Below are 17,367 nucleotides of genomic sequence, written 5' to 3' on the forward strand. Positions count from 1 at the left end.
GAATTTGCTAATCTAGGTAGGTATGTTAAATGTTTGATTAATTATAATTAATGAGATAATATAAATGATAATTAAGTGCATGAAATCTTATCTTAAATATGTGACCGTGCGTGTCTTTTTGTAACCGCCTCCGCGTCGGCTTAAAAACTACTAAGTGGTGGTGGCTATTATTCGGTCTAGTTACCGTTGCGTCTAATGGTTCTTACTCATCAGCAAATAAGTCACGGCGACCGTGACGTACGTCACAACAGGATTTGCCGTATTCAAAGTTTAACAAATGCATAGACATTCATGTGTGGAATGTTTGGCATGTGTACAGACGCGCATGCTTCTCCGAATATAAATCAGGCTAGTGGTGTTGGGGTGGCGGGCGGCCACTGCAACACCGAAAGTCAGAGAGTATCGGAGGTGTCGGTCTTGGAACGGCAGATCAAGCGTGGCCTCCGTACGCTGTGGACCTGCACAACTACGCTCTGCAGAGAAAGGAACAACACTAGTGCTTCTTACAACATTCACAAAACACCACTCACCAAACATGAGGAGTCTCCCCCTGTAAGTAGACACTTATTTCTATTGTTTTGTCTATTACGTATCTAAGTACGTACGATAAAGCGGAATTGTAAGACCCCGCTGTGCGATTGCATTTGCGATGTCATAATAATATTATAATGAAACATTCACAGTCAGGTAGATAAAGGCATAGGTAGAAATATTTAGAAATAGACCTGTAATAAAATTACCAGTCCAATTGCTAAGCGTTAACACCTTAAACTTCATAAATTAACTTTTTTATTATTTTTGTGTGTGAAAAATGTTAAACACTATAACTAAGTGTAACCCATGAAATTAAAATAACTTTAAGCACTTTCTAACAATGTACCTCTTGCATATATCTACCCATAGCTACCTTCCTAATCTCTATAGGTAGGTACCTATGTATTAAAGTTTATTGAAAACAACTTTTTCGGGCCTTAATAATATAGACAACAATGCGATCGATCATCAGCTCTTATCCGTCTGAATCATACATCAATTAAGAAAATTTAATATACGTTTAAGATCAAGAAAAAAAAACAAAAGAACAGTGCAATTCAAATAATAATTAATGCAAATAAACAATCTACGTACGAATATAAACCAATGAATAAGCTTGGAGCTTTTTTATATTATTTTTTATGAATGAAGTAATGAACGGTTGTTATATATGTATATGAACATAAGTTTTATATATTAATGCAATAACTAAGTACCTAGGTATGTACTTATTTCTTATTCAACAATATTTAACAAAAAAAAAATATTTCATAGATGCGAAATCTCAATTGTAATTAAATATTGATGTACCTACGGGGCAAAATTATACATATTTAAATTTTTAATAGCTAGATAACAAATGTCCTTTATGGAAATGCAATTCATTTATACAACAAAAAAAAAACCTAATAAGAAAACCAACTTGTACGTAACAGAATTAATTCAATTAATTACAATGTATATTGAATAAATTCATAACAATCTATGAGCTATGGAAAAAATAGCAATCAATATTGTTGTGGGCCTACAAAATGAGAACAATCTATTTCATAATTCGTGACTTATAAACCTTATTATGGAGCCCGATTTGACCTAGTGTAACACACACAAAGCAATTAATTTTCAAATTTATTTAGCGAAACCGAGAACCGGTTGAATGACTCGATCCCACGTTGAAAGCTAAGCCCGCGACCTACGATTAAGCAACTTTGATTTTATGTAGGATGAATAGTTACACATGCAGATAAGGTATTGGCACAGTACAAGGAACTGAGTACTACTTGTCCATATACAGCTCTTCAGTTTCATACAAATATAGTCACGACGCCTTTTCAACTTTGCTAATTTTTATAGATTATTTTCTCAGTAATTCATTAATAACAAATTATTAATTTTGTTTCATTAGTCTTTAAAGGCGATCGTAGGTATCTCGAATAGGTAACTGACCAATGAAGATAAATACCAACAAGTTATTAAACGTCTATTTTCAACTTTGCCTTTCAATTTGTCATTTGTCGAAGCGGTGAATCTAGCTGTACGCTGTACCTATAGGATTATGTAAACAGTTACGTGCTGGCCACGGACAATTCGCTATAGCGAAAATTCGCGCGGCGCGACTGGCGGCGCGTCTTGCGAATGAATCAAATGTATGGAAATGTACTGGGCATGCCACGCGCAGCGGCGACCAGCGAGACGACCGGCGAATTTCCCCGAGCGAATCGCGCGGCACGACTAGCGATCGAAACAAATGTATGAGTTATTACGGCGCAGGCCACGGAGTCGAGCGGCAGACGCGGCGACTACTCCCGGAGCGAACTTAATTTAAAATAGTTTGTTTTTTTTTTCGCGAAAATGGAGACGGAAGCTTTTATTGCAGAAATTCTAGCTAGACCAGCTATTTGGAAGTCTAGCCACCCGCAACATAATTTTTCATCATGCCTATATTTTTCATATTTTTGGTGGAATTCTCCGTCTGTAACACGATTTCTATTTAATTCGTGTACTCCACTATATCTTCCAAACATTAAATCTTGAGCAAAAAAGCTGCTACTCTCCAAACAACGTCGAGCTAACTTTGATAAAGCTATCTCGTCTCCTCGTCTACACTGGTCGCGGCGGCGAACGCAACTGCCCGTGGCATGCTTACCGCGCCGCGCGACTTGCCGCGCCGCCCGTCGCGCCGTCGGTCGCGCCGCCGGTGTCCGTGGCCAGCCCGTTAAAGACGTAATTTATCGAAAGTATAAATCCAATGACTTACAATGAAGATGGAATAGATTTAATTTAAAAATGAAGGTCATCTTCTTTATTCAGAAAGTTATTTTTCAGAAACTATAAATTGATAGAAATTACGATTAAAATCAAGTGTTTATGTAATGATGAGTTATATACTTGAGCGTGCTTGAGCTTCTTGTAATATGGAGATAACTTGTGCGAAATATCATTGCGATTATAGTGCTTTCCGATTGCGATTAGGTATCTATGTATAATTTTATTCAATCAAGACTTATTGGGCTTTTTTATGTCAGAGCAAGCAAAGGGGTAGGTGGGCCACCTGATGTTAAGTGGTCACCACCGCCCATAAACACTTATGAGTATCCATCACTTAAGATAATACACATATACCTACAATATATAAATACATATAGTCGCCTTTGCAACTAAGAAGACAACGTATAAAATATAAATTGAAAAGTATTTCCGTACATATCAATTCATTTTAAATTGAACCATTATTGTAATAAACCAATGGAAATACAATTACAACAAAAGCAAACTTGATAGTTGTATTGCTGTGTACCCATTCGTTTAACAACTGCAAAATAATGAATGCAACAACTTCCAGTAGTTGGCCTCAATTAATAAAAGATAATGTATTAAAATTCTGTTACAGCTACTTCTCGTTATTTTCGAGGACTCAGTCGTTGAGATTATTATTAACTCGAGTAGTTTAGGAATGCAGTTATAAACTATAATTCACTTAAGTATTTTTATTATATTCCAACGTGTTTGAAATATTTTTTGTAAAAATAAAATATTAAAAATGAGCTGTCTGAAAGTATTATGTGCATGATAATAATATGTGCGAATATATGCAATCGCATGCAATGCAAGCGCACACATCGATAGCCGGAGGCGTGACTACATGAAGATGCGCTCAAAAATACCACTAGCACTTACTCAACATGACGGCAAACATAAAGACATTTGGTAATAATATACTATTACACAACTAGACGATTGGCATTTGTCTATAACTAAGAGTGACTTACAATTGTATACTTCAGTATCTTTTGCATTAACTAAGTGCATTGCGTCACTGAAGATATAAACAATTTGCGTGCATGCCCATAACCTAGTTATTTTTCATTGTTCCCATAACATTCACTACTTACCCAAGATCAATTATTGTACTGTGGGAAGATTCACGCGCAATAAGCTTCACAATATGCTTGTTTCGATTCGTAACGTTTTGCAAGCATTAGGCGTGCAATCGTAGTATGTACAACGTAAAATGCAATATATTGAGGTAAATTAAATCGATTTAAGATACAAGATACAAATTACAACCTCTCAGTCATCTCGTGTGTGCAGTGCTTCCTGATGTAGGTGCGTCACCCGTCAGGCGGAGGGGTCTGCCTCTAGTGCTAGCGGCTGCCGCATTGCATGGCGAGGTCACCCCAATTCTTACCACTTCTGGTTTTGGACCGAATGTCCTTGATGCGGTTGGAGTCAGACGATATTATATTCGATACATGCACGCACGTTTTACTAAATAACACAAACATAGAAAGTTTTACTTTTTCCGACGTGACGCGAAGCACCAATTCGATAGTTTTCGACTCCCGATGCATACTGAAGTACTATTGTTTTATCGCCTAATAAATCGACGTCGATAGTCAAAGAAACGATAAAATGTCAAGAATGCAGTTTTATTGATATTTTACTAATAAAGGCACGAGTTCGCGTTCGTGACCGGGTTTAGCTATGGCTAGATTGCTGTTATTTATGTGTGCATGTCATTGGATATTGTGATGTATTACATAAAATAGAGAAAGTTAGGGAGATTGTCGTGATTTGATCGGAAGCTAATGCGGAACTTCAACTATCAACCTGACCTGACCCTGAGAGGGGACCTGTTACTTAACTCTATAAATAACGTGTTAACCTTTAGTAGCCATCGACAGTTCTCTCACGCACTTGCGTCTATGTCCAAATGAAACGAAGTATGACCACGTATGACATTATCAAGACCATTTACTATCCGACATTCACCGAGCTTCGGTATATTTATTTATTCATATTTTGAGACTAATAAGCCTCGTAAGATGTTATTGATAACAAAACACAATAAAATTAAATGGAATCTTATTTTTTAATAAGTATATAATTTTGTGGCATGTTTATTACATCAAGTTAAAAGCCAATTATCTACGCGTTTATATATTATTTTCGATCCGAACATACACCTTAAAGGATTTTGTAATACCTACTTACCGTCTCTACGTAAATCCTCGTATTACTTCGACAATCCATAAAGGTTGAACGTACAAGGACATTCTGCAAAAACTTGATTCGCAAATTGATCAAACCATACTCTAGCACGTGCTATTTAGGCATATTTTAATGATCCCTGACATTTACCACATTATAATACAATACATTCTGATGACATGTCACAGTTAAAATAATATATCAACTAACGAAATTGGTACTTAATATAGATGTGATTATTTGTAGTAAACAGTATTATTTACCTAGAACGTCAAAGTACATAAGAGACAGTCGATACAGAATGTATTTTTTCGAAATTAACATAAAGCATCGATGATGTGTCCTGAATATGCAATAAGGTTCTATTTACATAACTTTCAGCTTGCAGTCATATTGCATTGGGCAAAGTGGGTCGTCTTCGTAGAAATGTTATAAATTATGATAATTGTGTTTGAACGATGGAATTTGTTTTACTTACAGATTCATTCTTCTAGCGTGCATAGCGTGGCAAGCGTCAGCGCGGCCTCAGGATGACTCAGAGCCCAGGGCAATTCCAAATCGGGGCCTTTTAAAACGAGGCTTAGTAGGAAAAGGCAAGCCTACAACGACTACCACCACAGCCGCCCCTGCAGAGGTAGGTGCTTAGAAAAGTTTAAGGCCTTTAAAAACAAACGATTTGTCTTATTGATTTTATAGTTTTACGTTAACAATGTCCATGGGGATATGATACATCTTTAAAATCAAACAATTAACGAAATTATTCAGAAATATATAACTACAAAATAAAAAAAATATATATACATATATCTAAAATAAATAAATCTTGTTCGTTGCAGGCTGCAGCACTTGTAACTGAGGATTGTAATAATTTCTGGTTTGTGGGATTTGTCTCCGGATTTTTGATTGAATTATAACTGTTAGAATTTGAAAAACTACAAAAAAGATATGAATTGAATGCATTCTAACCAGAAAATTAATTCCAGTAAAAAATACCGTTATAATTAATTATATCCTTATATAACCTATACCATGCCCATACCTAAGTATTTTAATTTGTTTAAATAAATAAAAGAATTTACATAATAAACTTATAATATTTAAATAACTATTAAATCTTGATTAATTAATTATTTATGGATGGATATTTAAAATAATTTACATTTTCCGCATTATTTATAACTATATGTCCTTTTAGGAAAGTCAAACAGGTACTTTATCATCATAGGTTAATTATTATTTAAAAGCAATATGAATTCAAAATAATATTTAATTTACAGCGACGCGACGCAACGTTATAATATTTTTTAAATAAACAAAGATTCTTATTTATAAGTAGCTTTTACGACCTAATAAAATATTTTTACAAAATAAACTATATTTTGTACCTACATTATAAAAGTAATTTGCGTCTTTAGGTGGTCCTATTCTCTGACCTATCCGTTTAAATACTAATTAATATATAGGTAATAAAAAATATACAAAGTTTTCTAGAAAATGCACGCTCCGATTTCCTGTTTGGTATTTAATAATTCTTATGTAGTTGGTAAAAACCAGTATCCAACCTCTATCTACAATCAAGGATCTTTGAGTAGGTAGTATTATTTCACGAACACGTAAGATCTTATCGTATATGTGCATATATTTTCTTGGTTCTATCTCGCTTCCCATATTGCTTAAGAATATTATATCTTCTATTATGTAACGGCGTCTGTGTTGTATTTTTAGTTGCGTTTACATTAATAGTCCTAAAATGTCAATATTGTTAGTTCAGGATGATATTTTTGCAACATTTTTATTCCATACTAAAGTGCTTACATAATGTTAACTTTTGACATTCGAACTCTCATGCATATAATGTTCCTACTTAGTACCTACCTTCTTGGTACCTACCTATCAGTCTCAGTTTTGATAGTTTCAAATGTTTCTAATATAAAGTCAATAAATATCAGAGTAATCTTCGAGTTTGTATCAGTATTAGTTATCGTTTTCTTTTGTTTCATCTGAAATAGGTTCTAAGTAATATTTTACTAAAATATAGCAAACTAATAGCATCCCGGAATTAAATAATCTGCAAATTAAAAAAATTAAATAATCTGCAAGTTCCAAATTTTCTGCAATTTTACCTGTGATTCATAATAATGTTAATCGGCTTTCTATATAACCCAGTATCCGTTTCCAATATATTTATCGAGACTAAAATCATCGTTAAAATTTCATTCGTCACCGTGCGGCTCTGATGCACTCGTTGCCACATGATTGTCTTATGGGTATTTCCCTTTCGAGCACACGAGATGTCACACTCGAATCATTTAGTCCAAGGCGAGTCGGACCGCCCCGCACCCGATGGTCGGGCTGCCTTCACGAGTGACCTCTGCAACTCCCGTTCCTCGGTGGCATTTCTACGCGAATGACAATAACACATTCATACTGATTGAACTGGTTTCTGGTGGAATTATTGCGACCGCCGTTGGAATGTACAACTCTATATATAATCTCCTGGCTATGACGTCAATTTAAAAGTAGTAACAATAAATACGACAAGTTACACTTTGTCTTTTGCAGTCTTTATTTTTTATTTGTTTTATCGAGTATTTATCATCAGTTGAAACAATTTAAACTTTATGAAAGCCATACTTTCAAAATTATTAATGGTTCAATTCAATGCTAGGTATATAGTTACATTTTTTAAAAATAAATTCCATTTTTTAATAGTAATAATTTTAACATTTATTCAACGTTTCAGGAGGACGGTGATTATGAAGAAGAAGGAGATTACCCCGCAGAGGCTGAAGCCCAAGAGCCCTCAACAGAAGCAGCTCCCTCCTCGACTGAAGGCAAGAAGCTAGTCGCCGGAGGAGTGCGACCTTTCCGCAGCAACACCGATCTCTTGGAAGCACTTAAAAGGCGGCGAGCTCAAGTTGCTGAAGGTTAATATTTACAATTTATTAAAGATTTCTTTTGTCCTGCAAATACAAATAGAATAATAAATATATTGGTAGAATATGTTGCCGACAGAAAAAAGTAGTGACCTCTACTGATTTACACACATATTTTTATACTGACTGACCTCGCCGGTGTGGAAGTGGGTTAATATGTAACCTTATTTCCTACGAATTTCTTCACCACACTGAAAGTCAGTCTACAAATTTAATATTGGCATGTAATTGAAATATTTGGTAGACGGAAAATAATTACGCTTATTTTGTTAAAATATAACCCTAATGTGTGTTTATCCGTAATAAAACTATCTTATTAATATAATTATAAAATTTAAGCCTAATTATAAGGCACATAAATCGAGTTAATAATATGGTTTATGGCAGTCGTAGCACCATCCTTAAACACATCTTTTTTTTCTGAAAAAAAAATTTCAAAATGAAAACTCGACTTACCTACACATCTTTGTATTATGCGTAGATTGTTATTTATATAATTGAGTGAATTTTTAAAAAAGAAAAAGAATTGCCCCTTAGAATTTTTAAGTTAAAATTGAGTGATTTTTGTTACCAAATAATATTTCGTTTTTCTTTTAGCTAAATTAGGACAATCATCTGTACCTGCTGCGTCACAGTCGCAATCTGTTGATGTTCAAACAGAGGCCCCTTCAAAGGCTAACTTCAGTAAGTATATTAGTCATTCATTAAATGGATTTACATATAATATCAAATATTAATTGTATCTATATTTTATTCAGCAGGTAAAAAACGTTTTAATACAGCTACTCGTGAAACCAAATCTGAAGACGCTCCCGCGCAATCGAAACCGAGCAGAAGTCGTTTCAACAGACGTAAGTTACACAATATTTCATCTTTTGAACAATCTTGTTCATAATCTTATATAATTCCATTTTGGTGCACGATATTGTCACCACAGGAAATATCATCATTAGATTCTACTACTATTTTTTCAATGATTATCTATAATTATTATAATCCCTATTCCATAATACTCGGGTACCAGCAGAAGGACGGTACCCGGATCTTTGGAAGGCTTACGTGGGGACACGGATCCAACATTATTAGTCTTATTTTACGTAAAAATAGTAATTGTGAAAAAAGACTATTTAACAATGTTCATATTTTTATATACATACCTGTTTTACCATGTAGAAACATACACATTCTCATCAAATACGTTGGTTTGTACCAATAAAACATTATAACGAAAATGTTTAACCATAAACTTTTTTAATTGCTTATTATAATTTAAATAATACTGATACCAAAAACTATTTAATAACATACCTACTTTACTGTGTTGCGTGTCATTTTGCAATATAATTATAGATTTCGTAAAGCTATTTTAGCAACGATTAACGTACGTAGTAGTTTAGATTTATGATAAACGGCTTGTGGTTTCTATTGCCCCAAATTTTGTTTACCCCTATTTCCGTCGTAACTTGTTTGTTTTTCTAAATGCCTATCATTAAGTGATCAATCTGAAGAAATTAACATCTTAATGTTTCCTATAGAATGATGATTAATTGGTAGGTATACTTAAACTATTTTATACTTTCAGCGTCATCAAGGTCCGTACAAGAAGCAGACCCAATTGAGGAACAAAACGACGCCGCCCCCACGGTCAGGACCGGCAGGCAATTCAGACGTGGTGGAAACTAGTTCCTTGCTCCTTACTTCTCATTTGTTCCTATCCTTTCTCATCCTTTCCTTTATCCCAATAAGGTTATAATTGTATAAAATCTGCCCCTTGCCTATTCGTGACTGTAAAAGAACTTTATAGATTTCCTTAAAACTCTCCTTTACCTGTATCCATATCACTGCCATTAGAATACTCTGGTCTGAACTTAGTAAGTTCCAATGAATTAGAGATTTTATATACTTACCTACTATATTGTAAATTATATTTCTAAGTGTTTTTAAATAAATAATTTAAAATATCTTTTGTATTATTATGTACTTCAAAAATAATATAGTTCTCAGCTAATATAAAAATAAAAATCTACCTTTACAAAAATAATCTTCGCTTTTATTTAAATAGCTCATAATTATGTTAAATATGTATATATTGTGATACATATATACAAGTATAATTTTTGAAGTTTAGCATATTAATGAAGTGAAACAATAACATTATAATTAGATAGTGATATATTTGAGAGATTATTTCGTTACTTACGTTTTCGTTTCTACGTTTAAAGATTCCGAAAACATATATATTTTATTTAAGGGTGGGAAAAATGAAAGAAGACATATCTATAAGAAAATACATTTATGTAGAACTTAATGAGAAATTACAATCTAACAGTCGATACAAAATTATTAAAATACTTTGAAGTAAATTATACGTAAAGTAATTTAAATACAGATATGTTTATATCTTGGAAATTATATGTTGTGGCTCTTCACTTCGTTAAGACACGGGTCACTTCAGCAAGTGGTGTGTTGTATGTACCAGGCTTCACTAAATTCACCAGCTGTTCTGCTATTTCTTGTCCCACTCGAACTTGAGCCTCTTTTGTAGACGCTCCTGGAAAATTACTTCATTAAGTCGAGACAATTAAATGTAACAAAAATGCAGTCAACATCTTAAAAAATCCAATTGTCACTGACGCAAATAAAGAACAGGATGTATAAAACTCGTTTCAGCACGTAGACAACATTATTATAAAACGTAGAGGTCAAAGGATATATTTATATGTTACTTTTCCATGCGAAATCGGTGACCTTTTTTGAAAATTCATATTTGACAAACAGGATTCACATTTACAAGCGACGGTTGATATTAATATTGGTACTATTACAAAATGATCGTTATTTACAAAGGCAAAACGTATATATCATGCTGATCACCTTTCTCGTATACCTCTCTACTTCCTGCATGGTAAGTTTTTTAATAGTAAGGTTTATTTTATATATTTTATCGTGTGATTGCTAATTGTTATACAAACCTAAATGTGGTGTCGCAATAACAGCTGGGTGCTGGATGATCTCTAAAGTAAGGGGATCTGTAGGAGGCTCTTGTTCGAACACGTCGAGAGCAGCGCCACCAACCTAAAGCAATAAGTAAAGTTTTTTTATACAATTTCTATTATTATTATTTTATTCATCTTAATTATGACAGTCCATGTAAAAAAAATATTGAATGATAAATATGTATTCAATTAGAAATCTATAACTTTACGTGCCCTTGAGTATCCTAAGGCCTAAAGTATACAGACAAAAAGCGCAAAGAATTACGCTTTTTGTCCTTGTGAAGAACCAAACGTCGCCCACTTTACCGCTATTTGCGGAAAATCCCTGCCAACGTTGGTATGCACTTGGATTTAAGATTTTAGAAGTTTGGTTGCCTTTATTACCCATGTGCAAATTATAACAAATTGAGAGATAAACCGTGTTCTGAATTATTGTTCATTAAGCTGGTCCACATAGACAGTGCAGCCTCGCGTAGCAATTACTTCGCGAGGCTGCTATGCCTAAAGTGTGAAGTCCCACGTACCCATGCGGTAATGAGCAGTAGCAGGTACATAATAATAGATATGTTTCACTGATCGCTTTTCTTTACAGACAAGTATGTAGATCAGCCTGATGATTATCAGATTCTGTGTACCTCCAGACAGATACATAGAGATCATTTATTTTGTTAGTTCTCAACCGGAATCGAACCAAGGACAGGTCTACGCTCACGCGTTTATTATTGCAATATGGGGAGCTTAAACAAAACTTGTGATGAAATTCCTGTTATGTAATGACTTGTATTGTAATGTAATTGTATTGTAATTCTACCTGTCCAGCATTAAGGGCGTCAAGGAAATCTTTCTCCTTGATGAGACCGCCTCGACCAACGTTTATGATTTTGACTCCTTTTTTGCAGCGATTCAACACATCTGCGTTAATGAAATCTGAAAAAATATAGTTGTTAAATAAACGTGTAAAAACCAGTTCATTAATTAATAGCCAATTTGGTACTAGTAAATTGCAAAAATGGGAAGTTTTAATTTTTTTCAATTGCCCAATTATGATTGTAACTTGGATCCATCTGGGGACTAATCAATAAAATCAAAAAATTATTCCTACATCCAAAAAAATCAATAACTTAATCTATATCTATACATATAATAAATCTGTAGAAGGGTCAATTCTGTACATTGAAAATATTGAAAAAATAAATAGCAGGGGGTGTTACTGGATCGAAACCAAACCCAAATATGTGATTAAAAAAATTTTTGTCTGTCTGTCTGTCTGTCTGTCTGTCTGTATGTTCAGGCATCACGTAAAAACTAACGGTTCGATTTCGATGAAACTTGGTATAATTATACCTTATTATCCTGGGCGTAAAATAGGATACTTTTTATCCTGGAAAAATACGTAAAAAAAAATTAATCTTAATTTTTCAGTTTTATCCATAGACGTTGTTCTGTAGAACCGCGAACACACGTTGCGTATTATTATAGGCCTAGCCGTATTTGGGTCCAATAGATATTTATAAAATGTCATTGTCAGAGTTACTCAAAATGGAGAAATAAACCATCCACGCGAAGACCGACATCCGCGCGGACGGAGTCGCGGGCGGAAGCTAGTAGTTAATAAAGATCGTTACTATTAGCATTATCAGTTATCCTAGTTTCAGATAACATTTAATACGCCTTAGTGATATAGCTATTTATATATCATTACAATAATTGAAATAATTTTATCAAGTCGAGTCATTAATTATCTTAATTACTTATGTTTGCTTTAAAAAAATTCCACTCCTATCACAATATTTGTGTTCATTTCATGGCTTTGTATTAAAAATTATTATTACGTTAAAATTTATTGTATTGGTTCACAAATCTAAGTTTAAGTTCAAAAGCAAGACTATCAATTAATATTAGTATTAGAGGTACAGGTTATAATCCCCTTGTTTGTTATGTATGAATGATGCAAGTGATTCCCAGTTCACACTATTATTTGTTATCAGTTGACATAATAACAATAACAAGACATACTGCGTGTGGACTCAATGAGGGGCGTGTGTAGCGTGATGTAATCAGCCAAAGGCCAGATCTCATCCAGCTCCATTTTTGTTACATCAAACTGCTTGCATTGCTCTGCAGATACGAAGGGATCGAAGCCGATAACCTGAAAAAATAATTAACATTTTTATAATTTTCAAGACTAGTAGTTTTTTACGCACTCGTTATATTAAGCATAATCAAGAGTTAGGTTTTTGAATTTCATAGTTTTAACTGACTGTTACTCTCCTAAGTCATATTTAAGACGGATTTAGTCTTCACAATCATCATAAGGTTTAATCATCCAACAAACACATGAATAGTGTTTACGTACATACTACATTCGAAAAACATAACTCTTCTTCTCACACAGTCGGATAATAAACGGAGCATAAATTCGCAAAGTATGTTAAATTTCTTATCTCAAGTCACATGTTCTATTAGTAGTTGTGCAGGCGATAACGATAAGTACCTCTAAGATTATAATTTTTATTGTATTAAAAAAGTACTTGCAATAAAGTAGATTCTAGGTTTTAATAATTTTTTTTTTTTTAATAATTACAAGCACATGCGGTCCTTTGTTTTAATATTCTGCTGTATACACCTTGTACACCCGGTCTAAGCAAGATTTCGTGAAAAATGGATTCTAATAAACTTTTCAAAAAGTAATTTTTTGTATTGATATTTTTATCTGATATGGTATAGGTATAGGATTTGGAATATTGGTTATTATAAGGATATTCATATTCGAATTAGCAAAGCAGGATAATGAGCTTCGTTCGCTTTGCTCTTCATTGATTGAAAACAATAACATATTCGCATCATGAGCCATAATCACAAGGAAAATAATTTCGCTATCCTTAAACTATGACGTTAAAATTTAAATACTAAATAGTTATATATAAGTACCTGGTACCTAACTAATTTTCGCAAGCAATACCTACCTACTAGTTGTTGTTTTATTAAAACGTTTAATACGGTCTGGAATTTATTTAAAGAGAGTTTGATAGCGATTTTATAAATGCTTCTTTGGCACTATGATAGAGTAAAGAATATGATTTTAATTCTGTAAAATTATTTTCGATACTACTTTCCCTATTTGCACAAATCAAAAGTACAATTACCTTCATTCCAAAAGCGCGCATACGGATAGCGACTTCGCGGCCAACTCTTCCTAGTCCAAGGACAGCCAGCACCTTTCCATTAACTTCTGTGCCCGTGTACAGGGCGCGTTCCCACCGGCCAGCCTTCAAGGCTGAGGCTGCTGGGACCACGTGCCTGGCCAGGTTCAATATCAGCCCGCAAGTGAGCTCGCAAGCACTCATTGCATTCGCGCCTGGAGCACTAGAATCAATACCAGGGTGTGACAATATGTTAGAGTGGACTTGTAGCTAGATATTGTGGAAAACTCGAGTGGTACCCGAGTAGAAAGTCCTAATCTATATCTTTAAGAATTTTTATACAAAATCGATCAGCAATTTTTGCGTGAAAGAGTAACAAACGTAGGTACATCTCTAGAAACTTTTGCGTTTTTATAATATAATTTAAATAAAAATTAAAATAAAATAGACATGGACTATTAGGAGTTAGGACAGTCCCCGACTATAGTTTTGCTATGTTTATTAACTTCAATTGCGGTAATTCAAAGTCAAATGTATCAATTGACACTTGCGATAGTACACAAATTACGAAGCAGTTACAAAGATTGACAGTAATAACTTTATTCACATCTTCATCAGAATGCATTGTAATAATAGAACAGCTCCACATTCACATTAAGGGCATGAATTTTTTGATAATGTACTTCATTGATATCACAGAATACTTAATAGTAGCTGTTTAAACAAACAATTACTTATTTAATGTAGACGTTCAGATATTGAACTTCACCAATGTCATAATTTCAAATGATAAAGATAAGAGAGCATTGACTTTAGATATGGATAGAAATGAATTATTGACCTAATGCACAGGAAATATTCGATATCAATTATATCGACGTGCATATTTAATATACAATTAAAAAAATCATGAATATTCATTATCGATTATACAAAAAGATTACTTGACTCCATTAACACGCTCAGATTTTTATTTTTACATAATCATTTATCTTTACCATTTCTATATCATTCTAATAGTGATTGTAAATTGGTACCATTTGTGGTAACACTTAGAATGATATTATTAACTTACTTAATAACACCGATTTGTTTCTGACCAGCGGCATTTACATCAATATTGTCTACCCCTGCACCAGCTCGTCCAACTACCAGCAGTTTGGATCCTGCGTCTAATACTTCCTTTGTCACCTGAGAGGCTGATCTTACCACCAACGCATTATATTTCTAGAAATAATGATAGTATGAGAAATCCTAGTTACAAATATAATTCAAGATGAATTCAAGCATATTCTTTTTTTGTGTCTAACTTACAGGGATTTCGTTCAAGAGTTCGTCTTTGGTTATTTTAGCTTTTGATGCTACTTCGATGCCGTGGGACTTGAGAATCTCCGCGCAATTAGCGCCAACTCCGTCAACAATCAACACTGATTTAATGTCGAGACCCATTGTTGTCTGCAATAGAAAAATATGTGGAGGCTAATTTTGTTGTAATTTCATATGGCATGTATGAAATATATTTTATAACATAAAAAATATAGATATTATTACGAGTAGGGTGTATAAAAATAAATCAGTGCTAAAATATTGCTCAAAGCCACAATCCATCCCTCAGAACCGTCTCGTACAGAGTTACACCACATCTAAACGTACTACATTAACATAACCGGTTTTTCGCGTTACAAAAAATAAATCACATTATATTATGTGGAATTTACTCCTATTCAATATATTTCCCACTGAATTGGGCAATAAAATTCTAAGGTACCAATTAAAGGTTAAATCGGGACAAATCAACATAATATGGTAATGAGAGAGCACATTGTTTGCAAATTAATATTTCGTCAACAAATACAAAATAAATTACGCCGGTGATTATGCGATTAATTAAAACGGTACTTTACCGGCTTAAGTAATGAGCGTTTAAACTTACATTTTAAACTGGTAAATGAAGATGTATATCCTGTTCAGTGGTGTGATTGCTACTGAGGTCCACAAGTCGTGTTGATTCGGAGTAGTCCGACCACGTACCTATTTATATTTATCAATATACGATAGCTAGCACATTGAGAGAACGCGAACACGGTACAAGGCAGACATTATAATTCGTACTATCGATGTTTGTTGCGTCCAGGTTGCGTCATTAGGTTATATTATCATCTGCGTGATGGCAGCAAACAGAAAATAAACAGAAATTTTTGAATATGATGGCAAACAATTATAAGTATTTTATATATAACTAAGATATACATACCTTAATAAATGACAATAGAAGATAAGAACCCCTATGAGATTAGGTTATTATTTTGAGGAGGTCTACATCGTTATTTTGTATTCTTGTTACTCAAAAAATTGGCTCAAACATTATGAACATAGGAATAGATCTTAAACTTTTACTTAATAACTTTGTCGTAACTTTTGTTGTAGATTGCGTTTCTAATATTAAATAGTATAATCTATTTGAAGACGATTATTACTCGATAGTACCTAGTCTAGGAATCATAAAATAAATAAATTATTTACCATCCAGTAGCTAATAGCTATACCTAAGCTATAGCTATAGCTGTACCTAAGTTTTAATGCCCTTAGATTAGCAGACTTTTATAATCGATCATCGAATTATTATCCATCTAAGTGCAGATCATTATACTGTAGTAACATCAAAGCGGCTAGGTATCTACCTATTTGATAAAAAAAATATTCAGATACTGCATAGTTTTAAGTTTGTTTTCAAACTTATGATTTTCATGGTTCATACCTACTTCTAGTCAGTCTAACATTGAATGTATCCCAAAAATAACTTTTTTTTAATCATGCGATTAAAGCTGAAGTAAGATATACCGATCAACTATTTATTTTAAAATATGTAATTATACACATGAAATTTTAACCTTTGGCATATTTTTTATTTGCGTAGGGTTATCTCTTTCAAACAGACTGGTGTAATCCGCTTATGAAATACGATTGTTTATTAATAAATGGGTACGTAATAAACACAGACAATACAATAATTCTAATCTAAATTTAAGTAACTACTTAATATTATAAAGAGAAAAAGGTTGTTTGTTTCTTTGCTCTATATAGGTATTTTGTCTATAGACTCTGAAAATATACTTGACCGATTCGAAAAGATCTTTCACCAGCAAAAGGCTTGTTACATTATTCCTAAGAATGTCAATTTATAGATATATTAAAAAAAATTATTGGCCATATTTATTTTTTTTTACCCGGGTTAACCCTGGCGTCGGCTAGTAACTAAATAAATCG

General features: G+C 33.4%; 2 protein-coding genes across 3 annotated transcripts; one reads left to right on the forward strand and one right to left on the reverse strand.

The window, feature by feature from the left end:
* The first annotated feature begins 357 nt into the window (after nt 1–357).
* On the forward strand, nt 358–9,924 carry LOC149911203 (uncharacterized). 2 transcript variants are annotated; one of them, XM_090104125.1, is made up of 6 exons: nt 358–552; nt 5,506–5,659; nt 7,769–7,952; nt 8,559–8,645; nt 8,723–8,812; nt 9,544–9,924. In XM_090104125.1, the coding sequence occupies exons 1-6, from the start codon at nt 536–538 to the stop codon at nt 9,642–9,644; spliced, it is 633 nt and encodes a 210-aa protein (XP_089960251.1). In that variant the 5' UTR covers nt 358–535; the 3' UTR covers nt 9,645–9,924. The 2 variants fall into 2 exon arrangements, with proteins under 2 accessions (XP_089960251.1, XP_089960242.1); XM_090104116.1 differs by having other exon boundaries at nt 360–552; nt 8,720–8,812.
* A 313-nt stretch (nt 9,925–10,237) lies between these two features.
* On the reverse strand, nt 10,238–16,192 carry LOC149911204 (D-3-phosphoglycerate dehydrogenase). The gene is made up of 8 exons (XM_090104137.1): nt 16,034–16,192; nt 15,415–15,555; nt 15,176–15,327; nt 14,104–14,323; nt 12,974–13,106; nt 11,769–11,884; nt 10,934–11,036; nt 10,238–10,512 (listed from the first exon to the last, which is right to left on the reverse strand). Exons 2-8 carry the CDS (start codon nt 15,547–15,549, stop codon nt 10,388–10,390), a joined length of 984 nt encoding a protein of 327 aa, XP_089960263.1. The 5' UTR covers nt 15,550–15,555; nt 16,034–16,192; the 3' UTR covers nt 10,238–10,387.
* Nucleotides 16,193–17,367: the final 1,175 nt, after the last annotated feature.

This window comes from Colias eurytheme, chromosome 1, assembly GCF_061535395.1.
Source record: "Colias eurytheme isolate Ceu_HAF_F1 chromosome 1, ilColEury1 Martin Lab GWU primary, whole genome shotgun sequence".
Taxonomy (NCBI): Eukaryota; Metazoa; Arthropoda; class Insecta; order Lepidoptera; family Pieridae; genus Colias; species Colias eurytheme.